This window comes from Anser cygnoides, chromosome 23, assembly GCF_040182565.1.
Source record: "Anser cygnoides isolate HZ-2024a breed goose chromosome 23, Taihu_goose_T2T_genome, whole genome shotgun sequence".
Classification (NCBI taxonomy): domain Eukaryota; kingdom Metazoa; phylum Chordata; class Aves; order Anseriformes; family Anatidae; genus Anser; species Anser cygnoides.
In genome coordinates, this window is record NC_089895.1 from 851,787 (window position 1) to 874,967 (window position 23,181).

General features: G+C 45.7%; 1 protein-coding gene across 3 annotated transcripts in view; it reads left to right on the forward strand.

Annotated features, from left to right (window-relative positions):
• The window catches only part of SPEN (spen family transcriptional repressor), a 66,158-nt gene that overhangs the window by 27,177 nt on the left and 15,800 nt on the right, over positions 1-23,181 (forward strand). For all 3 annotated transcript variants that reach the window (XM_066982115.1, XM_066982114.1, XM_048048637.2), the window contains 7 exons: positions 12,976-13,136; positions 15,348-15,548; positions 16,418-16,569; positions 18,911-19,036; positions 19,620-19,733; positions 20,911-21,024; positions 22,731-22,831. In XM_066982115.1, coding sequence (XP_066838216.1) covers positions 12,976-13,136; positions 15,348-15,548; positions 16,418-16,569; positions 18,911-19,036; positions 19,620-19,733; positions 20,911-21,024; positions 22,731-22,831 — 969 coding nt within the window. The remainder of the gene's footprint in view (positions 1-12,975; positions 13,137-15,347; positions 15,549-16,417; positions 16,570-18,910; positions 19,037-19,619; positions 19,734-20,910; positions 21,025-22,730; positions 22,832-23,181) is intronic.

A 23,181-nucleotide genomic window follows, 5' to 3' on the forward strand; every position in this document is an offset into this window, starting at 1 on the left:
AGCCCCTTCGTAAATTTGCAGGAGTTGATCTAAATCTGGTCTGTCAGCGTGTGTGTGTGTAAGTTTCGTTTCTGCAGCAGGGCCCAGAAGTTTATCTGCTGCTGCCGCCTTTTCCAAGTGCATTGGATTTCTCTAAAGGCGGAGAAGGGTTGCCCTCTTTCGTTAATTTAAATTTCACGTTGGGAGTCTTTAAAGTGCATTGTGTGGGGCTGGAAGCAAAGGAAGAGGGTCCTGCAAAAGTACCTCTGTTATAACAATGACAACTATTTTGATTGTCTCCGATGACTTCACTATTTTGCATCCCATTAAAGAGATTTTATTTTTAATGCTGTAAGGCTGCTTGCAATCAGATCAGTCTTTGCTTAGCACATTTGAGGTTGAGTACAGGGATGGTGGCAGCTGAATCCAGAACCTTGTGTGAACTTTCCTTATCCTCAGCTTCCTGTGCTGGGGAGGAATACTTGCCGTGTTGCAAAAATGACATTTCCAAATCACCTGTAGACAGCGGCAGGTCCGTAGGAGCAGGAGTCTGCTGTGATGGTTGGCGATATCAGGTCTTCTACCCTGGTTTTCAGGAACGGTGGGCAAAACCTGAGCCGTACCGAAAGCTTTGCTCCCGCAGGCATCACGGGAGACATTGTCCTCATGAGTTTTGTGCTGCATGTTTCCTTGTCCCTGTGCACGCCATGGGAGCCTGGATTTCCTTCCCAGAGGTGTGCTGAGGCCCGAGGAAGGGCTGGTTTTGTTGGTAGATGGGGTTTGACTTCGGGTTTGTGTGCGCGTATTAACAAAATGGTCACTTCTAATTGCGTTTTTAAGGCTTTGATTTCCTTCCAAGTATTTTGCTTAATCATCTTGAGTAGGCTGAGGGAAATAAAGAATTAGCTGAGGTCAGGGAAGTTGAAGCTGCCTGTGTTACTTCTCAGAAGCAAGGCTTAGTCTGAGGGATGCTAAGGGCAGGAAGGAATCAGCCTCCTCTTCTTTTCCTGCAGTACTCTGTAAGAGCAAGGGAAATCAAAACCCCCCAAAAGCCAAACGAAACAGGGAAACCACCAAGTGCGATAGGCTCCACAGCACTGGGTACCTCCCTCTGTGTCAGTGGGCCAGATTCCTCTTTCTTGGAGAGAAATAAGTCTAGGATGTGAATCATGGTTAGAATAGATGAGAGGCATCGTAGTCTAGAAGTGCCTGCTCGTCTACACGGATGATGAAGAGCGTCTAGACAGCTCAGATGGAGACACAGGCATTACAGGCACCAAAAGGTAGGGGAGAGAATTCCCATCGTAAAGACCTTTGGAATAATAAGCAGTTTCATAATTTCTAATGAATATTCACATGGGGGAATGAATAGAAAAAGAGGAAGGCTGTATTGAATGCTTCCTGAAGAAATACCAGTCATTATGATGATCAAAGGAAAAATCCAGCCGGCGTCTATGTTCAGTCATACTTATTTCCATTAAAGCATAGACACGGTGTCCCTTCGCATCTTAAAGGTCGAAGATGCAAATGCAGTGATTTGTTTTTTCCTAAGGAGAATTTTTTTGGCTCTGCCAGAGGTGTGGATGCAGGCACTGTGGTACCTTCCTGGCCTTAAAAACTAAAGGGCCAGGAAAACAGCTCTCTTTGAAGCATATTTGAGAGACCTTGGCATTAACCTTAAAAACAACTTTAGGCAGAACATGCTGTGTGCAAACTAAGGTGACCTGGATGTGGATTAATGGCAAATAAACCTTACTGGGAAAAAAACAGTATATCCCCCCTCGATCGTTACCCATTGAATTAACTGTGTAACTGATGCACTTAGATGTGCCCTCAACTTCCAAGCATCAAGCATAGTCTGTGACTCTGCTAGTGCCGAAACCACTAATGGTGGCATCGGGGTTTTAAGCATGAAAGCTTTGCAGCGAGCGATTAGATAGCCCTCTGCAGATCCTTACGGTCTGCTGGGAATGCTGTGTTTACAAGTGGAAAGTCCCAGTCTGGGAGAAGTGAGGGCTTCAAAGTTGTATGAAGGGGGAAATAATTTATGTGTGCCAGGGCATAGTCCTAGTTTTTTAAATGTCATTTTTAGTATGACTGCCTGTTTTGCTTAAGGGAAGCAAAAGATGGGTTTCCAAAAGGAAGAGGAGGGAAATGTACTGCGTAGATGGTATAATAATAAAAATTGGAGAACCTTGCATTATTTATTAAATGCTTAACTGATATGAGAACAAAAGTAGCCCTTGGAGTGTTCCTGGCATTAATGAGACTTCTCTGTGAATCCTTCCTTCTTGACAAGATTCTGGTGATAAAAGTAGGGAGACCTGATTTTTCTTTACTGAGACCTGCTGGATTTAGAAACGAACACCCCGTCTAAACAGACGAAGGTGAAATGTGGAGCCTTTCAAATACATCTCTTTGAAAAACGTCTTGAGTTCAGTGTGCAGTTCCTCTATTTAGCTCAAGGCAACGATTTCAGCTAGAAGACGCTTAAAAATCGAGGATGGCATCAAGAGCACCTTTTGGAGAATCCTTTCTGTGAGAGGGAGGTGGTTTTCAGGGCAGTTTCATCATTTGTCCCACAGGTGCTTTGTATTTTCCAGATGCCCAGAAACCTGGGCAAAAATCAAAAAAAAATCATCAAACTTCAGGAGTCAGGAGCGTAGTTAAGGTGCACGTCAAGCTGATCCTGGCAATGAGGACGTTAACATAATTTATTATCTCTCGTCCATTTGAGAGTATAAAACGTCAAAGGCGTTTCTAGTCCGCCGTGTGATAACATGTGAAAGAGCAGCATTGTCCTCCTGAAAGTTAATTCCCAAGCCCGAGCAGCACCCAGTCCCCACGGACAAATGGTGCGGCTTGGCTGACTGAGAGGTGCAAAGTGCCCTACTTATTCCGGCTGCTACAGGTTTGACCTCCTTGTATCATCTGACACCTCGTTTGGTAAGAGGTTGCTGCAAGATCTCAAACCCTCAAATTATGTCAGACTTGCACAGTGGCTTTGAAGTTAGTCCCTCCCTAAAATGTTTGTTTACTGCCTGGCATGTCCTGTTGTCTGGATTGTGAAGGATGAATAGTCAAAGAAAGGAAGCTATCAGGTTAGTGCAAATTTTCTGTTCCTCTTCACTTTCTAAACGTGTGCGGAGCTGTGTTTGGGAACACGCTGGGGATGTCCGATGCTGGTCGGTGCTTTGCTGTGCTGATGCTGGCTTGTAAGTTTTGTTTGTTTGGAGGCAGAGGGAAGCAAAGGATGGCTTGTCATACTGTCACAGGAGAAACAAATAGATGCTATCTAACAGTTCATTCAGAAGCAGTTTTTGTTGGTTTTGCTTTTAAATGTTCGGTTTCCCTGTAGCTTTAAAAAACCACGTGGGGAAAAAAAAAAGTTTAATTAAACACTCTCTGTGCGGCTTGCAGACCATTTCTTGCTGTCCTACAGTTCGGAGGTTTCAAAGCCTGGTCTCTACAAGCCCTGTACCGACAGCAGGCAGGTGGGGCACCTCGGCTTTGTTGGTGGGAATCCCTTGGGAGACCGAAGGACTTCCCTGCTGGCCCCGGCGGAGCCGCCACACCGCCTTGCGCCGTTCCTGCCTGCGGTACCCACGCGGTGCGCGGGGCACAGGTGGAACGGCATGGGGCGGGTGCCTGGGAGGACTGAGGTTAAGGTGTCTTCCTTTGGCGTTTTTCCCTACTTTGGCGTTTTTTCCCACAAATATCAAAGTCCTCACCCTTGCTTTACAGTCCCAGTTAGCGCAATAGGACTGTCCTAGGCTTTTTGGGGAGGGGGCAGGATGTACCTCTGCATGTGACGGTCAGCAAAAAAGTGCCTTGCACGATGCCTGGTCTCCCAACCGTGCAGAGGTTCAATCACTGACAAACATCGCTGAATTAAGTTAAAAAAGAGGCTCTTTCAGGAGTTGCTTGTTTGAGAGAAACTGTAGGACTGCTCCGCCACGTGACTCTGGCTTAGGTTTGTGAGTGTTTGGGGCTGGCATTACTCTGTGTGGTTGCTTGGCAGATGCAAAGACACATTTTCCCCCACCAACATGGTACTAGGCTATAGCACCTTACCTGTTCCAGACAAAGACTGTGATTTTTTTAATTCTGTGGCTTGTGTTTTCTACCCATGAGAATTTTCGCTGAAAGTTCTAGTTTTATTTTTATTTGCATGTGGGCAGAAAATGAAGTAATTCCCAAATATAGTCCAAGCCAAGAGATCCATCTGTTCTTGCATTTTTAAATGGCAAATTAATCCTTAACATACAACTCATCAAATGTCTTCTCTTTTATATTGTATGCCGCCTGAGATCACAGAAGCGACATCATTTTCCCAGGCCTTCCATTTTAAGTCACCCTTTACGTGGGAATCACAGTTACCGTTCTGGATTTACAAAGTGCTCGCGTGCCCCACCAGCACCCTGCGCTCTGTCCCGTTGCTGCATTTGGTCTAAAAAAGGATTAAAAAAAAAATAAATAAAGCCTCCAAGATTATTCTTCCTTTCATCTGGTTGGCATTTCTTTACAAGCCCAGATGAGATATAAGGCAACTGAAATTGTTTCAAAACCACCCTTAGTATACATACGTATTTCTGATGGAGAAGTAGTGCCGCTTTGTCCGTTTCTTTTCCATTTTCACTCCTTGGACAATGGTGACCGTTTTTAGAAGTACTAAACTTCCACGGCGTTACTGTTGTAAATGGAACTTCTATATTAAGCTTTGCGTGTTCCCAGTTTTACTTAAGAGGCATTGTTTATCAGCTGTGTATCTTGGCACGGCTTTCATTGCAACTCCCATCTGAAGAACAATTACATCTGTTTATACGAGAGGACGCACGGTTTCAAAACCGCTCCGGACCCCAGCAAACGGGAATTTCAGCGGGCGGCGATGGGTGTCCGGCCGGCGGCGGTGACGCTCCGCGGCGTGGGGCGAGCGTGGAGCAGCTGGCGGCACCAGGGCTCCGCGAAGGCACGGCGACACTTCCCAGGCCCCCCGGGACGGGCTGCTGGATACGGGGGTCCCTCTGCTCTGCCTGCTGTGCCCCCGCGAGGCTCCACTGACCCCGCGGCACGGGAGAGCCGCGCTTCGTCGTTTTCAGCCGATGTAGGGATAGGCTTTGCTGCCGAGGACGCCAGCCAGCGCTCCGTGTGCTGCCCGCCGATGTCGGGGTGGTTGAGGCTGTTAATTCCCAGGAAGGCAGTTGCCAGTGCTTGTCAAGCGAGAGGAGCTGCTCTGTACTCTTTGAGTAAACAAGTAGTAACATACTAGCACAGGGTAGAGGTGGTGCTCTAACCGGCACTGTGCTGTCCTGGCTCACAGGCAGTAACTTGGAGTAGATTTTTCTTTTTAAGGTGTTTACCAGATGCCTTCATGAAAGCAGTGCAGTTGTTGTTTAGGAAACCGCCTTTCAATGTTGCTTTCTCAGTGTTTTGAAAAGATCTGGCCTCCCGCGAGCCAGGAGATCGAGTTCCTCAAGCTGCTCTCCCGGTGACTCACCGAACGACCTTGGGCAAAGCCCTCGGCCTCTGCTTACCTTATTTTCCATCTGCAATGCAGGGGTGTTAAGACATACCTACCTCACATCTGCCTCGAACTCAAATGTTTTTTGAAAGCTTTAATACGCTCTGAGGTGGCGGTTGCAAAATATTAATTTAGATGTCTACAGATAGCTGGCAAAAGTTGTTGACTTGAACAGCGTTACGGTAACTTTGGCCCAAGGGCTGAGGGCAATTTTTCTTCCAGCCCATGCAAGCCATTCCTCGGCCGCGGTGGTGAGCTCTGCCCCACCGGTGTCCTCCAAAGCCGCTGCGACGGCAGGCTCGCGGTGCTGGCGGCAGCGCGGGGACGTTCCCGTCTGCTCCGACCAGATTTGGGAAAGTTGCATTAAAAAACCCGTCGGGGCAGCCGTGGTGTAAGCGCACGTCTGCGCGATGCACGAGCGGGTGCTGGGCCTTGGCCCAAGGCTTCCCTCGCGAAGGTGATGGTAGAAAACAGAGGCTCCTTGGGCTCGCGTGTTCTCACACCCACTCTTCGGTTTGCACCGGTGGAAATTTAATTGTGGGAACGCCATGGTGCAGAGCGGCTTTGTACTGCGCCCTCCAGGCCCCGACGGCTTCCCAGCAGCGAGTTCTGTGGCTGTGGCCGTTCGCAGAGAAAGCGTTTCCTCTGGCTTTCGGGGGTTTCAGTTTTGCTCGAGAGCTGTCCCGCCGCTCCCAGGAAACCTGCGCGTCCCGAGGTGGTGGCCGGAGCTGAAAGCCAGCACGGGGAGCTCGGGCAGCGTTGTCCAGTGGTGGCAAGCTGCTGTGGTGCCCGAGCGGGCTGTTTGCGAGGCAGATAGGCCGATAGGTTCGTAACCAGCGCGTTTTTTCCAGGTTAGCCTTTTTATTCTCGGCTGTACGAAGTTCATCGTACCAACCAAGCCTGGGGACAGAGGAAGGTAGGTGAAGGAGCAACACCAGCGGTGGGCTGGGCACAACTATCAGCCAGACACGGATTAATACCAACGTACGTATTTCAGCGATTGTAATCAGCAGATTATTTAGCTGCAGTGAGGAACCAAAAGGACCCTGCGGCTGTCTCCAGGCTCTCAGAGCACATGGCTGCAGGGGAAGGACGGTTCTGGGGCCGGAGGGCTTCCCGAAGTCCTCCCCGGCTTTCTGAGCAACATCCGTGCCTTTTCCACGGTTGATTTCAGCATGCTGTTCCTCGCCGAAGTTCAGGTGTCTGCTAGACATGAAGATAAAATGGCTGAAGTAAATATTCCTATGGCCTGTCATGGAAATTGTCATGTGCTCTTAATAAGCCAGTCGCTTGATTTGGATTAAAAATACAGTAAATATTGCCTGGAGACTGTATCTTAAAAGCTCACTGGTCAAAGACTGAAAAACCACTGTCAACAGCCTGTGTTATTTGGCCAGCTCAAACATCCAGAGTTGTCATGGCTGTGCTACTTTCCCATGGCCTTTAAACATCGTTTCGTTTCTGTCGATTCAGGATTCCAGCCCAGCAGGAGATTTCTCAAGTCTCCTTTCTGGGTGTGGTAAGGCAGAAAAAGTTAAGGGAAAGAGGACGTCCTAATTGCATTCGTCTGCAGTATTTAATGATCTTCCCCCAGAGCAGTAAATACTTTTTTATCTGCTGAACACTGATTTTTCACGACCGTTTTCTGCTTACGCGCAGTAGGCCCTTTTTTTTTTTTTTTTCCCTGAGTAGGTTGTTTTATCATGGTTGTGTGTTGTTAAATACTTCTGAGGATGCATGCATGACGTGTACAAACCAAAGTTCCTTGGGTGGCAAGTTTTCAGCAGCTTGAAACGATGCCAAGAATGTCAGGCCATCGCGTCCCGGCGAGCTGCTGCACCCAGGCTGAAGGTACTGGAGGCTGGGGCGAGGGGCGCGGGGCAGTTGGCGGAGAGGACGTCGGTGTGGCTCTGTTCCCGGCTCGCCTCCTCTGCCCTTGCATGCCAGGCAGCCGGAGTCTGCTCTGACGCTTACGTGAAGATGTAAAACTTTGTTGTGAGATGGAAAAGCAGGGTTCAGGCTCATTGTGGTACGCACGTGTGGGCTGAGCCCGCCGAGCTGCCAGCCTGCAGCGTGGTAACGACTTGTTACCTCTTGATCGCTCAGTACAAACAAACCTGAGATGTTGGACTCCGTTTTCTGATGACTTTCACCCAGGTTCAACAGCTCCTTTTAGCTCGGACAAAAGCACACCTGTATTCATCACTGCAGATTTGAGAAGTGCTTTTTTTCTCACCAACCCGCTGGTGCAGACTGGTGGCGGCGGCGTGGCCGCACAGAACCGCTGCCTGCTGCTCACGGGCGGCTTTGGGTCGGTGCTGGAGCGCAGCGCATGGGCTCTGGCAGAGGGACGCCCGCCCCGAGGCCGTTTCTCCCCGAACGTGGCCGAGCAGCCACCCGGATCCTCAGTAAGCTGGCCTCTGAGCTCTGCTGGGTTACGGGGGATGTGCTCACCAGCATCCAGATCGCTGGAAGGATGCCCAAAGAGAACCCTTCATGTTTTGAGGGTCTTCAGGCAAAGTTCAGCATCAGCAGAAGTGGTCTAAGGTGACCAGCCAGGACCCAGAAGACGACAAATCCTGAATAGCTGAATGACCTGCTTCTTCTGGCTTATTTTTAGGGGTGGGGGGAAGTTTGATTTTTGTGGGAATGGGTTACTTGGTGTTGGCATTGTGTGCGTGTGTATATTTGATGTGCTTTTTTTTTTTTTTTGATATGCACATGTGCAGAGAACGTGGGAAATTCTTATCAAAAGCGTTTTTAGATCGGTGCAGTGTTAGGTAGTGCGGCAGCAATAGCAGCCTGTAATGGCCCTGTACGTCTGTTATTTCAATATACCCTTTTTCATCCAGAAGAGAATCCGGTTTCATGAGCAGAGGTCCTTTAATCTACAGCTAGAATGGCATATGACACTCTAATGTTTTCTAATGGTTTTCTTTCAGTTAGCATTGATAACTTTTGCTGGGTGTTGGCTGCCAATAAACAGATTTTTCAAATTCTTTTTCCAAACTTTAAAATTATGCATTCAGGATTCTTTTGCCGTTTCTCTGGCGCAGTTTTCCCAGAGCTGACCGTGTTACGTCCAAGAAATCTTATCTGGCAGCTTGCTTCTGAAGCCCGTTGACAATGTGAAAAAATACCCCAAGGATCCGTGTCTTCTGGGTAGAGCTGATCAGCGTACAGCACTTCGCAGCTGATGGCTTTTGCATGCGGATCCTCTCCCGTGGCTTAGCTGGGATCTGGAAAGGGAGGGACGAGAAGAAGGGTTCCTGTTATTTCCGTTCCGAGATTACTCTACGTTAACTTTGGATTTCCTGACTAGACTTGGGAATCTGCTGCTGACATCAGCCGTGTGAATAACTCACGCCGGGGAAGGTTGGCCTGTGTTATTGTCCTTAATAGATCTTTCTAGGAGATAATCTGTACTTGGAGATTATTTTGACAGGGTATTGAATCATAGCTGATCTAGGCAGAGTTCCTGATTCCGGTTAATTCTGGCAGAAAAAAAATAATCGCTCTGAATATTTTCTGTAAAAGAATTCTGGATCCTTCACCAGTTCTGGTTACGCATTTTTTGAGGGGAGCTATTAAAAAAAAACCCAAACATTTCATTTTTACTTTTTTCCTCCTGAAGTTTGGCACATGTTCCCCCTGAAAAAAATGAAAAGGCTTTCCAGCGATTTTAGGTGGCTTGGTTTTTTAACTTGCTCTGACAATGGCAGCTGGTTTTTGTTGTTTTTTGTTTTTTCCTTAAAACCTGAAGTTTGGCAGCGTGTTGCCTGCCGCGCGCGTCCCTGCTTCTTCCTGCGTTGTTTTCCACCAAGGCCGCGGTGTTTCCTGCTTGCCGTAACGAGGGTCGTCACCGGAGCTACCGCTGACTCACAGTTCTCGAATCAATCCCCAGAAATGACAATTGTCCCACATTTTCAAATTGCAAAAGGGTCTGGCAGGTTGTGGGATCCCTTGATTGAGCGCAGCCCTGCCATTGACGAAAAGCAGCAGGTATCCTGTTACATCGACTGGTTTGGAGTCGCTCTTTTATCTCCTTTTTGCTGGGGAACAAAGGGAGCGGCTCGCTTTGTATGCTTTGCTCGAGCGCTTTCATTTTTCATACATAAATAGAGCGTAACTTCATCGTCAGTTAGAACTGCAAAATGCAATTACCTGAAAATTAGATATTTCTGTGGAAACGAGACCTGGTTCTACAGGATGCGTGCACCAGGGTCTGCAATGTCATCTCTGCAGCTACAAGAGGGAGGAGGAAAGGTTTGTGGGCTCGATGGGCTGCAGTGTGCCGGGGGCTGAAACCGGGGGAATTCGGGGCTCGTTTGTGTGATGTGAACCCAGCGCTGGATTCTTGCCCTTGGAGTCTCTGGGGCGCTACCCATAGGGATAAAACCGAAGCAGTGGATTATTAATCGACTTTATCTTGGTGATTAGAAAATAGATGTGTAGATAAATGTTGTGAGTAAGAACACAGGCATCCTAAATACTTGTAAAACACTGTAGACAATTACGGAAGGCAGATTAATGTTTTAAAAGGGCTCGTAAACTACGCTGGTAGTAGGGTGCGTGTGTAAGGGAAGGGTTCCACGTCTGCCTCCTTGCTGCAGTAAGAGTCATCTCCTTTTAGCTCTGCTTTCCATCTGATTTTGCTGACAGTGAAATCAAAACCCTCTATTTTGCATCGCTGTGATGCCACGATAAAAGCCGGAGTGAGACTCATTTTTGAAGCTTTGTGCATATCTGAGCTCGACGAGAGAGCGTCTGAAATCCTTCTGCTTAAACTTCCAGTTCTTCATAAATTAGCATACGTCACAAGAAAACCCTGAAACCTCCTAAAAGGCAAATGAGGCTGTAAGCCTAAGATGTTTAAAAAAGCAAATTCCCAGCACAGACTCCCTCTCTGTGAAATGTGTGTGTTGTGACAGCTCAGGAGATTAGTTTTGCTGCGTGCTGGCATTCTGCTCCGCTGAGTTTACATGGATGTTGAAGAGCAGGTTTTCCCGTGTTGGGAAAAGGCTGGGTGCCAGAGCGCGAGAGATCGCCGCGCGGCTCCTGCGCTTGTGCCGGTAGCGAACACGCTCGGGGAAGACCCGAAGCCCTTTTCCTTGGGATGTTCCCGGCCTGCCCCGAGAGCTGCCGATGGCTTGAAATGGAAGCAGGTGTCAGAGCTGCTGTTTTAACACGTCTCTTACTTTCCCGCGGTAGAATTTCCTTAGCTGGTTTTTCAAGAGGTAGCCTTGCTAGAGGAATTTTTAATAAGTTATCTTCCTCGAGTTGGCAAAGGACAGCGGTTTTCAAAGTGGCTTACAGGGAAAGGAGAAGCCGCGCTCTGATTTTAATATTCTGGGAACATCCCCTCGTGCAGCTTACATATTTCAGTTCTGTGTATTTTTAAAGCTGGTCTGGTTACAAGGGGTTCTGTTTTTCTCTTCGAGACCCTGTATAACTCACTGTCAGAGGCTTTATTTTCATTCTGCTGTGTGCTATAACTGTATGACACAGCAGCTGCAATTAACTCTTCCATCAATCTCCTATTCACACAGCAGAAAACCTCTGACTTCCTCTTGAATGATTATATCCATGTTTCTTCAATTGGAAAAGTGACGAGCCTTTCCTGAAAGAAAGGGGAATTGTTCTCGCTGCCATTTTCTCCTCCCTGAAAACTGAATAAAGCAAGCATGATTTTTTTTTCCTCTGGAATGTCTCAGAAAGTCTCGATCACTTCGGAACACGTATCCCTGAAGCTCCCTGCACGCGGTGGAAGTTAGTGGCACGGTCCCGGCTTCCCAAAATAAAATTGTTGTAGAATTCATCACCCTCCTCGGCTGTCGTCTCGGGGAGGCGCGGGGCTCGTTGCTCGGACGTCTGACGGTGCTACCCACAGCCGATCTTCTCCCCAAGTGGAGTGCTGTGCTTTTAACAGCTTGTTCCATATTTTAAACGTCGTCATAAAAAGGCTAAAAATAGCCCGTTCCCATTTTAAAGCTCCGCTCAAACAGAAATTCAATGCCGCCACTTAAAAGATACAATCTTAGCAAAGTCGAATATTTGAAATGTTTGGAGAAGTGCGTGGCCAATGGCGGTACCGGGCAGAAATGCATAAAGGGGCAGAGGCTCGATGAAGCCCTAAAATCTGTTTTAGCTGCCCCAGGGGAATGGTGCAGCACGTGGTGCTGCTCTCAGTTTGGAAATTATTTTCAGATTCTCTCCATACACATCCTCTGACTGTATTTGTGTTTTAAAGGAAGTTTCTCTACTGTTTGCCAATTTGTTCCACAGTGGCAGGGGGCGGTGGTGTCACTCCTGGAGAATACCGATGGCTGGGGAACGTGGGGCCAGTTTTGTCCTTTTTTTCCCAAAACGCTGTAGAGAAAAACTTGACTTTTCATGAGGACCTGGGGTGGTAAAGAAGTACCAGAGGCGTAAGGTGGGGGAGCAGAGGGAAGGGGATAAACGGGTGAAAGATGAACGGTGAACTGCAGCATGCCTTGCTGAGGAGCGAATTAGCTTGTTCACGGCCTCAAAAAGCCACAGAATGAAATCACAAAAATGATTCAAAACATGAAATGGTTTCCCTAAGAAGGGAAAGAGTTAATTGGGGTAAGGTAAAGAGGGAATGCAACAAGCCCGTGAAATAATGTAAGATGGAAAAAAGATGAACTTGTTTATCATTTCCGACACAATACAGAGACTTAAAAATTCAATCGAAAGCAGCAAATTTAAAAGCAAGCCTGTTATTTTTGTACGTGGCAGATCCTCCCCCCAGCATCCAGGCTCGGAGTTGAAATTCCAGTGGAATTTTTAAGAAAGTTGCTCGTGTAATGGAGAATCTCCAGGGTTATGTCAGACAAAATTATTTTTAGCAGTGATACAAGCCCTCGTGCCTCAGGGAAGGAATCAGCCACTGAAGAAGATGACGTGTCCCCACTGGGCAAGCTTTAATAACATTATTCTCTGTATTTGAGACTCCTCCGCGAAGCATCTAACGATCGGCACCGTCAAGAGGCGGCGGGTTCGATTGACTCGCCACGCGATGTGATCCACAAACCCCGTTCTGTAATTACGGGTTGTCAGAGACGTTCCCGGGTCCCAGCTCCCCGCGCCCCGCCGCCGCGGCCGGCCGGCTTTGCTGCTTCCCGCGCATCTGCCCCGGCTCTTCTCCTCGCTGCGCTGCTCCTTGGCGGGCGGGCGAGGGGCTTTGCGGCGTGCCCTCCGCCTTTCCGCAGCCTTCCCACGCAGGCCCGGCTGTAATTCCAGCCCGCCTCGTGTCACAGAGCGTAACGGGAGCCGCTGACATCTTACCCGTATTCCATTTCCGTGACTGCTGGGAGAGCGCGGCGCGGCCGCGGCCGTTCCCCTGCTGCCATCTAAGCAGAAAACCCAGCGGCAGCTCGGGTGTTTTGCTTTTTAATTAAAATCCCTTTGTGTCTCCGTGCACTGACCTGCCGTTTCCCTTGTGCTTTCCGCAGCAGTGACTCCAGCAGCAGCTCGAGTGACGAGTCCCCAGCACGGTCTGTGCAGTCGACGGCGGTCCCCGCACCCGCGTCCCAGCTGCTTCCGTCTCTGGAGAAAGATGAACCCCGGAAAAGTTTTGGGATCAAGGTTCAAAATCTTCCAGTGCGCTCAACAGGTAAATTCACATGCGGCAGTGTCTGTACAAGGTGCCAGAAAAAGGGGAAAAAAAAAGTAGGGGCAGGTTATTGACTGACTAAATAATCTTTTTTTCTGTGTTCTTGGTGTCAAATGTGTCTTTTTAAACTCTTCACTGTTGAACAGGAAAATCAGAATATAGTCTGATGAGCCATCTTTTAGGAAACTTGGTTCAGGGTTATTGCTGCCATAGTAATGTAATACAGTTCGGTGAGGTACGAAAAGCATTGAGTTATGAATGATGCTACATTTAAGAGATTTCATTGTTACTCTGCTGGAGGTGGAAATGCCGGGGATTTATGCATGTTTCAGGGCTCTTCACTGAGTTTAAGTTCTGAGTGCCTTGGACAGAGGAGCATACCTGCTGGCTTTTACAGCTTTTGCCAGAAATTTAACTTCTTGCATCCATGAAAGCAAACATAGAGGCACTGGTTAGGGATAAAGCTACCCAGTGCGTTCCCCTTTGTTTCTCCCAGTGTCACCAAGCTTAAGCTACTGAGGCAGAAATTTTCCACATTTTTTTCTATTTGCTCTTGTATCACCATAGCTTTGTACTGATACAGTTAAAGAAAAATACTTTTTTTTTTTTTTTTTGCTGAACGGTTTCTTTAGGCATTCTGTTGAGAGACAAGCAGCATCCATGCTTTGAATGTTGGAACTGATGTTGGGTTAGAAGGTTGTGCTGTGTATTTTTTCATCTCTGTGGAGAAAAATGCAGTCTAGATTTGGCTACAGGTCTTAAAAACGTTCTGATATCCATTGCTAGGTGATGTGGAGAAGGGAGGATGGAAGGAAATTTATGCAAATGGAGATGCAACAAAGGCCGGACAGGAATGGGCAGAAAGATTAGCCTGCGAGGAAAGAGCCCGGGAGAAAGTTTAGGGCAGCTTTGATCAGGCTCCTGACGCGTAGATGTCCCAAGGCGATAGCACATAGGTTCATCCCCCAGAGCCCTGCCTCACTTAGAGCAGAAGATGGATGCTGCCCTGGGAAGGAGTGGCGAGCGACAAGAGAAGGTCTCCTGCGTCCCGAAGCCCTCGTGGAGGAGCGGGGAGGCGTGCGCTACGTGGGGCAGGGGTGGCAGGGCCGTGCCTTCGACGAGGCAGCTGCGTGCTGCCTCCGAGGGCGGGCGTCTCTCGGCTTCTGCCTCGGTTCTCGTGCAGCAGTGGGAAAATTGCTTAATTAGTGACCATCTGTGAGAAACCCCACGCGGCCCCAGCACTACAGCTACTGGAGCTGGTGCTTCAAAACACTGCTGTGGATTTCCCGGGGGAAAACCTGAAGCATCTCGGATGTGTCACTTGGAACTGGTGGGAGGTTCTGACCGTCGCTTCTCGCCATGCCTCAGTTTCTTTTTTGCATCATGTGAGAACTTCAGGGTTTTCTGTTACGGTGTTGAGCACTGAACAGTGCATGGTAAATAATGTGGGAGACCGCTCACTGAGGAGTGTGGACGGTCGCCCTCAGCTCCCTGCACTGAACAAGGGAGAGATTCCATAGAAAAAAAAGAGCATGGGGTCATTTGGAAAACAGTCGCAGCATAATTCACGTATACACAGGCTCCGGCTGAATCAAAATAGCATGTCTTAACTTTGTGAGCAGCATACCTTGCAGCGTTAATATTCCTTCTGTAGATTTTTTTGCTGTAGTTCCTTGAAGTGACATGAGGTACATGCCCCACAGATACTAGGCAGATTGTGTGAACGTTGTCAGGTGTTGCAGAATCACATGAATCTGCCTAGTTAACTTTCTGAATTGACTGAACCGAATGCTGTATAACTTGGGTCTCCATTCCAGATGCCTCATCCTGCCTCTGAGAACTGCTCTACGCAGTATCTGTGTGTTTGGTGTATGCTTTTGGTGGTGGGCTTATTAAGGAAATAACACTGTTTACTTTTTCATTTTGAAGTGGATTTCTCCTAGATGTGATAACTGTATGCCTATCGGCTTCAGTGATGTAAAATCCTGCACGGGCGGTTTTCTGGATTTTAAAATCAAGGCAAAGAGAAGGATCAGCTTTTGACACAGGCAAAATTAACATTCAAAAATAAAAAGGCACTTCTGTGGACACTGAAAAACTAGAAGTCACATTTCATAAAGAATAGCAGATTTCTTCACGTCTTTTCTGGTGCTATTAAGTTGTTAAAAAACCACATGTTTTTATAGTACTAATGTTTGCTTGTTGGTTTAGATACAAGCCTTAAAGATGGACTTTTCCATGAATTCAAGAAGTATGGAAAGGTGACGTCGGTGCAGATTCATGGGGCCTCTGAGGAGCGGTATGGACTGGTGTTCTTCCGACAGCAGGAAGACCAGGAAAAAGCGCTAAATGCCTCAAAAGGAAAACTCTTCTTTGGCATGCAGATTGAAGTAACGGCCTGGATAGGACCAGGTAAGGCCCCGTGCCCTTCTTGCACTTCCACTGGATGCATGACCACTCCGGGCATAGTCACTGCTGTTGCAAAGAGGCAGCATAGATGTAAGAAATGTTAAAATCGCCTTCCTGCAGAAACATAATTTCAAGAAACTGGGAAATACGCCAGAATAAATTCCAGAGCAAGGAGAGTGGATGCTCTTAGGTTAAACGGGGAGAGAATTCCAGTCTTAAACCTCAGAGAAGGAAGCCTGCCACCCTGTTAAACCGTGGGATCTGCTGGCTGCCGGAAGAAACAATCAAATCTTCCGTATCTCTGTGGAGTGGAAACCAGTAGGTGATGTAAGCATAGCACTGAGTCCCCACAGCCTTCTATTTTCTGCTTTTGATTAAAACAGCTAATGACGGCTGAATTTATGAGGCCTTAGGCAGTGTAGTGCGAATGACCAACCAGTGAAAGCTGTAGCATTGAGCACACGGTTTTCACTCTGTACTTCAATTGTTTGTTTAAAAATTGATTTGTGAAAATAACCTTTTTCCATTTGCTGTTCCCCAAGTACAGTGCAGCCTTATTTGAATTCTTGACAGACATTGATAAGTGTGAAAAGAATAACTTTCTAGAGAAGCAGATGCAGAAGGCAGCTACTTTTCATCTAAAGGTGCTCAGTGCTCATCCAGTGGCGTGATGTAGACCTTTCAAATTCCACATAAATAACACAGTTCAGAAGTATAGTACTACATTATTTTTGTCAGAGACATTGGTTAGTCTCATTCAGATCGTATCTGCTTGTCAGGAAGTAGACTTGAACAAACAAATCAACACGAAACAAACCCACATGAAAAACACCCCAGTGCATTAAAAATTTCTCACTCTCTTTTGCTTCTAGAAACAGAAAGCGAGAATGAATTTCGTCCTTTGGATGAAAGGATAGATGAGTTTCACCCAAAAGCAACAAGAACTCTCTTCATTGGCAACCTGGAGAAAACAACAACCTATCATGACCTTCGCAACATCTTTCAGCGCTTTGGTGGCATAGTGGTATGTGAATTCTTTTTCTTCATTTTTTTCTTTTTTTTCTTTTTACTTTGTAGGGTATTATTGCACATTCTTTCTGTACAGACCTGTAAAATGCTACGAGTGGTGGTAAATCATGATGTCGATGACAGATAATTCAGTCCTTTTATAAGAATCTGAGTCATTCGTCTTGCTAGAATGTACCTGCAAGCTTTTCTTTGCATTTTGAGTGAAATCTTAGTGCAAGTGTATTGAGGAAATAACTTAGCAATAGAAACAGTCTTGGGAGCGTTTGTAAGAGACAAATCTTTCTGCTAGCTCAGAGGGTTTGCAAAAAAGCATAGCTGGGTAGTTTGGATATAAATATGCCTAGCGTTACTTTCACATTTAATCAGTAGGGCTCTGCGAAGTCTGCGTTTCCTGTTGATTTCTGAAACAAAGGGTTTAGTTGCTGCATGTGGCAGTAGCCATCAGCTATGACAGTCTGTTCGCTGACAATAGGGCAGAAGAGGCACTGAGCAGATGGATCGGTGATGACACATGCGGGATTTGGGTTTTCAGCTGAGCAGGCTGATCTGCATGAGATAGAACAGCAATCTTTCCCCTCTCCTCTCCTCACGCCACTTTCTATCAAGTCATATCAATATTGCATTTAAGAGAGATTTTCCAGAAAAGTAAAGTAATTATCTTCAGTGAGTATAATTAATTGAACCTGAGCTTCTGGACTAATAGTTTATTCTGTATACTCACTGTACCCTTCTGGTGGCTGTGGCTGCCTTATTTGTTCTGCGCTTAAATATTGTTGTCACTGTTGAGGTATCTGTAAAAAGAGGGGAGGCATGCTTCCACGTATGATGTGGGCAAACAAAGAATTTAGATTTTGTTATGTCTGGCAGCAATTGTGCATCCTGCCTTTGCTGTAATCTTGACATCAGCACTGATTTATGAATTCACGGTGTCTGTGGCTTAAACCCTTTTCTAATGTTATACCAGCTGAGCTGTCCTGATAAAGATGCTTATCAGTAGTAGTTCACTGTCTCTTAAATTGGTTTTTCTGTGAAATAGTGCTGTATTGTCAACATTATTAATCGGCCAGAATTCAGCAGCAGTGCTGCCCTGCAGAATTTCCATGAAAACTTACAAGCTTAGGTGCAAAAGGGACTAGCTTTATAACCTTTCCAGTGGATAGTGAGCAAAGTAATGGTGTTTTATTTGCCTGTCAGAAGAAATTGCTTGCCTAGGGTGAGTGGTCAGGTATAATTTGCCACAGTTGCAATAGTGCTACTTCAGACACTTGGAAATGTAGTCCTCCATTAGTATTCCATTTAAATCATTAGGCCAGGGCTATCGAATTCTAACAGTTGTGTAAATCTCCCTGTTTACTTCTGTTCTCCCAGCTAAAGAGTTCTTGGGAGAGACCTTATCAAACCGCTGCCTTGTCCCTAAATTTATTAACCATGAAATTAGTCTGTCCTGAATGTTGGAATGTTTGCTCTTAAATTCGTGTGGTAGCATTGGCATGTAGCTCACAAAGGGAAGCTTGTGCTATTTAAAAAAATAAAATGAAACACTTTACCTTCTATTTTCAGCTCAGAATGAATCATAACATCATGAGCTTGTTCAGAGGCTTTCGGTACATTTGCCAGTACTAGTGCTGAGCTTGAATGTTAACCAAATGTCAACTCCAGGCTTGCTGTTTTCAAAAAATCACTTAAAAGGAGCCTTTATTAGGCTTCCACAGCTTTCTTGTGACTGCACCTACTTTTGAATGGGCCCGTGGTGCCTTAGGATCCTTCAGTGATTTCACAGTGCTCAGAATTTTGGCTCTATTTTGCCTTTGCCACATCAGGGCCAGGTCAGTTCAAGAGATGCATCCAGCATCACTTTCTGCTTCTAGGAACAGGATGCATCGAGTTTATTTGGAAAAAAGGCCCTGCTTGGCTCTTGGATCAGAAATGAGGATTGGAGCAGGTTGTTTTTTTTTCCTCTTGAGCCTTTACAAGCAAAAATTAATATGTGTTTCTTTGATTCTGTGTTGTCTCTTCTTGACATATTAGCAAACCAAAGCTACTGTTTGCTGATCAGGTCAGGCTTCCTTCTGCGGGGTTGAATTTTAAGTCTGCATTATGAAGAGCTTTCCCTGCATCAGTAAGGATTTGGTTTTACCACTGAATGAGATACAACAGAGCAGCAAAGTTTTTTAACAGTCTACTAATGTTTAAATCCTCTCTGTGAAAGAAACATTAATTAAACAGAGAGCGTTGTGCCATGTGAGTCTCAGAAAAAAAAATCATTTAGATTCAGTTTACATTGTTGAATCTTCTTTTTCGCCTGTTGCTGACTGTCGATTGCTTTTTTTCCCCAGGATATTGACATTAAGAAAGTGAATGGTGTTCCTCAGTATGCATTCCTGCAGTACTGTGATATTGCAAGTGTGTGTAAAGCAATTAAGAAGATGGATGGGGAATATCTTGGAAATAACCGGCTCAAGGTAAAGAAACCCTCCCACGGACTGTATCCTTCTCCCTGCTACTTTTGTTTGTGGCATCAGAAGATATTTTGCATCAGCTTAGGCTATGGAAGTGAGATGTTTTTTTAATGCATAGGTCAGATTACAGTGTGACGTTTTCAACCACCACCAGATATGGGATTAATCAGCACTGTTGCTGGCTGTCTCAGCAAGGAGGCCCAGATTGAGCAGATTTGGAGACTGACATTCTCTGGCTTGCAGAGGTACTCGTACTCCTTGAAGGCAGTGCTGGGAAGCTGTACCACTACTGACGATGAACAGAGGCTGTCAGTCCCCAGAGCTGTCAACCTGTCACCTTCCAGAAGCATTCAAATTGTACAAGAAACAAATGTTGTCAAACATTGTATTTGTTTAAGCATGCAGAATTATTTTCATTAATTGCTATTTGATTTTTGTCTTGCTTGCACCTGCGCGAGACGCTAATTTTAGAAAACCCATACAGATGACTAGCTTTCTTCAAATAACTCTTAATTAGGCGTGCTCTGTTCAGTTAGTTTAACACTTGTGAATTGTACTGATGGAAGTTTTGCCCTTTTGTGTTCAGCTGGGTTTTGGAAAGAGCATGCCTACAAACTGCGTGTGGTTAGATGGGCTTTCTACAAACGTTACGGATCAGTATTTAACTCGACATTTCTGCCGATACGGGCCTGTGGTAAAGGTAGGTGGGAGGCTTTGGTGTCTGGTTTGAAGTTGTTACTGTCTTCCTTTCTTCACATCCTGTCCTTTCAACCCCAACTGTCCAGGGCTTTATGGCTCAGATAGAGAAATTTTCTCTGGGGTGTAATTTGGCCTACAGGGATCTCTAGCTTTGCATCCTGTCGATCTGATACGTAGAGCAGCCTCTGCTGGTGTTTGGAGTGAGCCGAGATAACGAGTAGTGGAACCCACTTGTTGCTCTTGTGCAGTACAGTCTCTCCCCAACAAAATTTATCTAGAATGCTAACCACTGTAGGAACAGCAACCTAATTACCTAGTTATACTCATGCATGCTAATTATATAATTAGACACGACTATATTTTTTCATTAAACCAAAAAACGACTTCTTAAAAGCAGTTATGGTACTCACACTAACACAGGCATGTGAAAGAAAAGAGAAAGTCAACGACCGTGCAACATGCCCGCATTACACAGCGGGGGCACGTTCCCTGCATGCGGCCAAGCCCCGCCGCGAGCAGGCGTCAGAGATTTGTGCGCATGCTTCGACTTAAGCATGTGAGTTGTCCCGTGCGTTTCTGTTGGACAGTGATGTGCTTAAAGTGGGGCGATGTGTGCAAATCTTCGCAGGATCAGGGTCTTGCCTCCTTAAGAATTTGTGTGGGTTTGTGTTGCAGCTTTGACATTCTTTATTGTAGCTGTTGTTGCTTGAATAATAAGTCTGTGTTGCTAAAGGAAGCTAATATTTGGAAATTGGGCGTTTAGCAACTGAGTGGTACTGCAGACTGTGATAACAAAAACTGTTTCCATTTTGTGATTAAATGTTCCCTTTACCTTTTTTCCCCCCTAAAACGTATTGGAAAATTTTTCAAAAAATAAAAGTAAACAAAGCAAAACTACAAAACTCAGTCACCAGAGAAAAAAATAAAAGTAAAATACAGAAAAACAAAATAAAGGCATAATATACCTCAAGCCACAATATCCACAATTCAAAGCAGTCCCGTGTCCTTTATTGTCTCTTCATAACAATATGCCTCATCAGAAAAGAATGGAAATTTACCTTGCTAAAAATTATTTTCTTACTGGTATCCTCATGACTTAGGATTTTGTTGGGACTGACATTAAGTCCTGTGGATGAGGCTCTTATTTGGTTTTTGTTTTGTTTTTTTGTTTTTTACAGGTGGTGTTTGACCGCTTAAAAGGCATGGCCCTGGTTCTCTACAATGAGATTGAATATGCACAAGCAGCTGTAAAAGAGACCAAGGGGAGGAAAATCGGTGGGAATAAAATTAAGGTGTGCAGAATGACCTCCAAAAAAAAAAGAAACAAATTGTATTTAGGCATTACCCCTTAAACGCTGGCATTTGCAGACTGCCAGTCAAAAGGAATATTTAGTGGGACAAGTATGTCCCAGATATCCAAGGCTTAAACGATTTTTATACTCGGCTTATCAAGATGTTAGGGTATCTTGAACTGTTACCTACAAAGCCTCTTCCAGTATTCTGCCGTTTGTTTTGCTGAACTTGTCTCTCTAAGCTCCTGAGTGTTGGTGTCCGTGTTACTGCCTCGTTCACCCGAATCCAAGGCAAGCTCTGTCCGTTTTTATGTTAAAGAGTGAAACCCGAGGGCTCAAGCTGGCCACAGCCATGAGGCGACAGCTTGCTGCCTGTCAGCTGCTGGTGCCCGTGGTGGCCTCGTCCTCGTGGTGGCCTTGTCCTCACGGTGGCTTCATCCTCGAGGCGGCATGGGCACGGCTGCCCAAACATGCGGCCTGCTCTAGCGGTGGCAGCTCCTGGCTCGTCACACAGGGGAAAACGTGCACTGCTCTAAAAAATGGATGGAAAGTAGTGTTTCCTGGAGCAACACTAAGCATTGACAGATTCCGCTTGGATTTGGGTGAATGTGGTAAAACCTGTTACAAGTGTCCCATCGGTTCCGCTAAGTGGGGACGTGAGGTGTCAGCCAGCCCTCTGAATCATCTTCTTCTCCTCCTTTCTTCTCTCCTGAAGAGTGGGTAATGATTTCAAGCGTAATCTCTCATCTGGTGCATTAACCTAGCAACTTCACACCCCTTGGGGTTAGGAGTTGGATATACTATAGTTTCTAAGTGTGGTGGTTGAACATAAGTAGCCTTCATACGGGATAAAATATGTGGCCATTTCAAAAATTCATATCCTGTGTTTGTGGGTCTTGCTACTTAGCAACTTTGGAATAAGCAACACCCTTAATGTGTGTATGTCTGTTCTCCATTGCTATGGCTTGATGAATGTCTAGGCTGATTAAAAAAAACCCAAACACAAAACCAGAACAACAAAAAGCCCCTAGAACGTTAAAAAAAATTGCATTATGTGAAATACACTACCTTAAATCCATTCTAATCCTTCATTTTTGGCACCAGCTATGCCATTAGCTTCTTAATGTTGTCACACTTGGCTAGGAAACAGCCAATCTTCGAGCAGCTAGAATAGGGAGCTGCAATTCAGGATGCTTGGTTCCTTTCCCATCCCTGCTGTTGCCTTGGTATATAACCCCAGGCAAATAATGTGCAGCCTGAAATGGATTAATAATACTGACCTGCCTATAGCACCGTGCTGAGATATAAGGGACTTTGGAACTTTAAATGGAGTTGCAGCATTAAAAGCATCAATGTCATGATAATAGTGTGTATTTTTCCTGCTGGCTTACTGAACAGAAGCTTTTCATGTGCTTCTGGTCTTGCAGCTAAAACAACATACCCCAGCAAGGAGGTAATTATATAGAGATCCACACGGCTACACTGAGTTAAGAGGGAAAGGTCTTTTTTTCCTGGGGATGCATAGGGCCAGCTCTGAGAAGTGTTTGGCCTTTTTTCGTTAAATAGTATCATTAAATCAGTTTCGTTAAAGAGTATCATCCCCATTTTCAGTTCTGCTCCCATGTTCAGATTTTGCAGCAGATGGTGAAATGATGTTAAAATGGGTTGCTTCTGTCACTGAACGTGATTTACCTTTTATTTTTCAGGTGGATTTTGCAAATCGAGAAAGTCAGTTGGCATTTTATCATTCCATGGAGAAAACGGGTCAAGATATCAGAGACTTCTATGAAATGCTGGCAGAAAGAAGGCATGTGTCTAATACTTTTATTGCAGTCTCTTACTTTTCCAGCATTGCACAATTAAACTTTTTTTTCAGGCTATAATCATTAAACAAACATTTGGTTTTGTTCCTATCAGCTTCACCCTTCTTTTTAAAATTTTATTTAAAATATTCTATTTGTGTGTTTTACCTTCTCAACTTTTTTTTTTTTGTTTTTAACTTGGTTGGCCAGGCTTGAGCTGCACGTGATAAAGGCAGGCAGGAAATCACACATCTGAAGTGCAGTTGGTAACTAAAATTTGTATTTAGGTGGAGGTTTCAGCCATCTGCATGATGTACGTTCGGTATTTAGGTTACGGTGATGGGTCATCAGGACA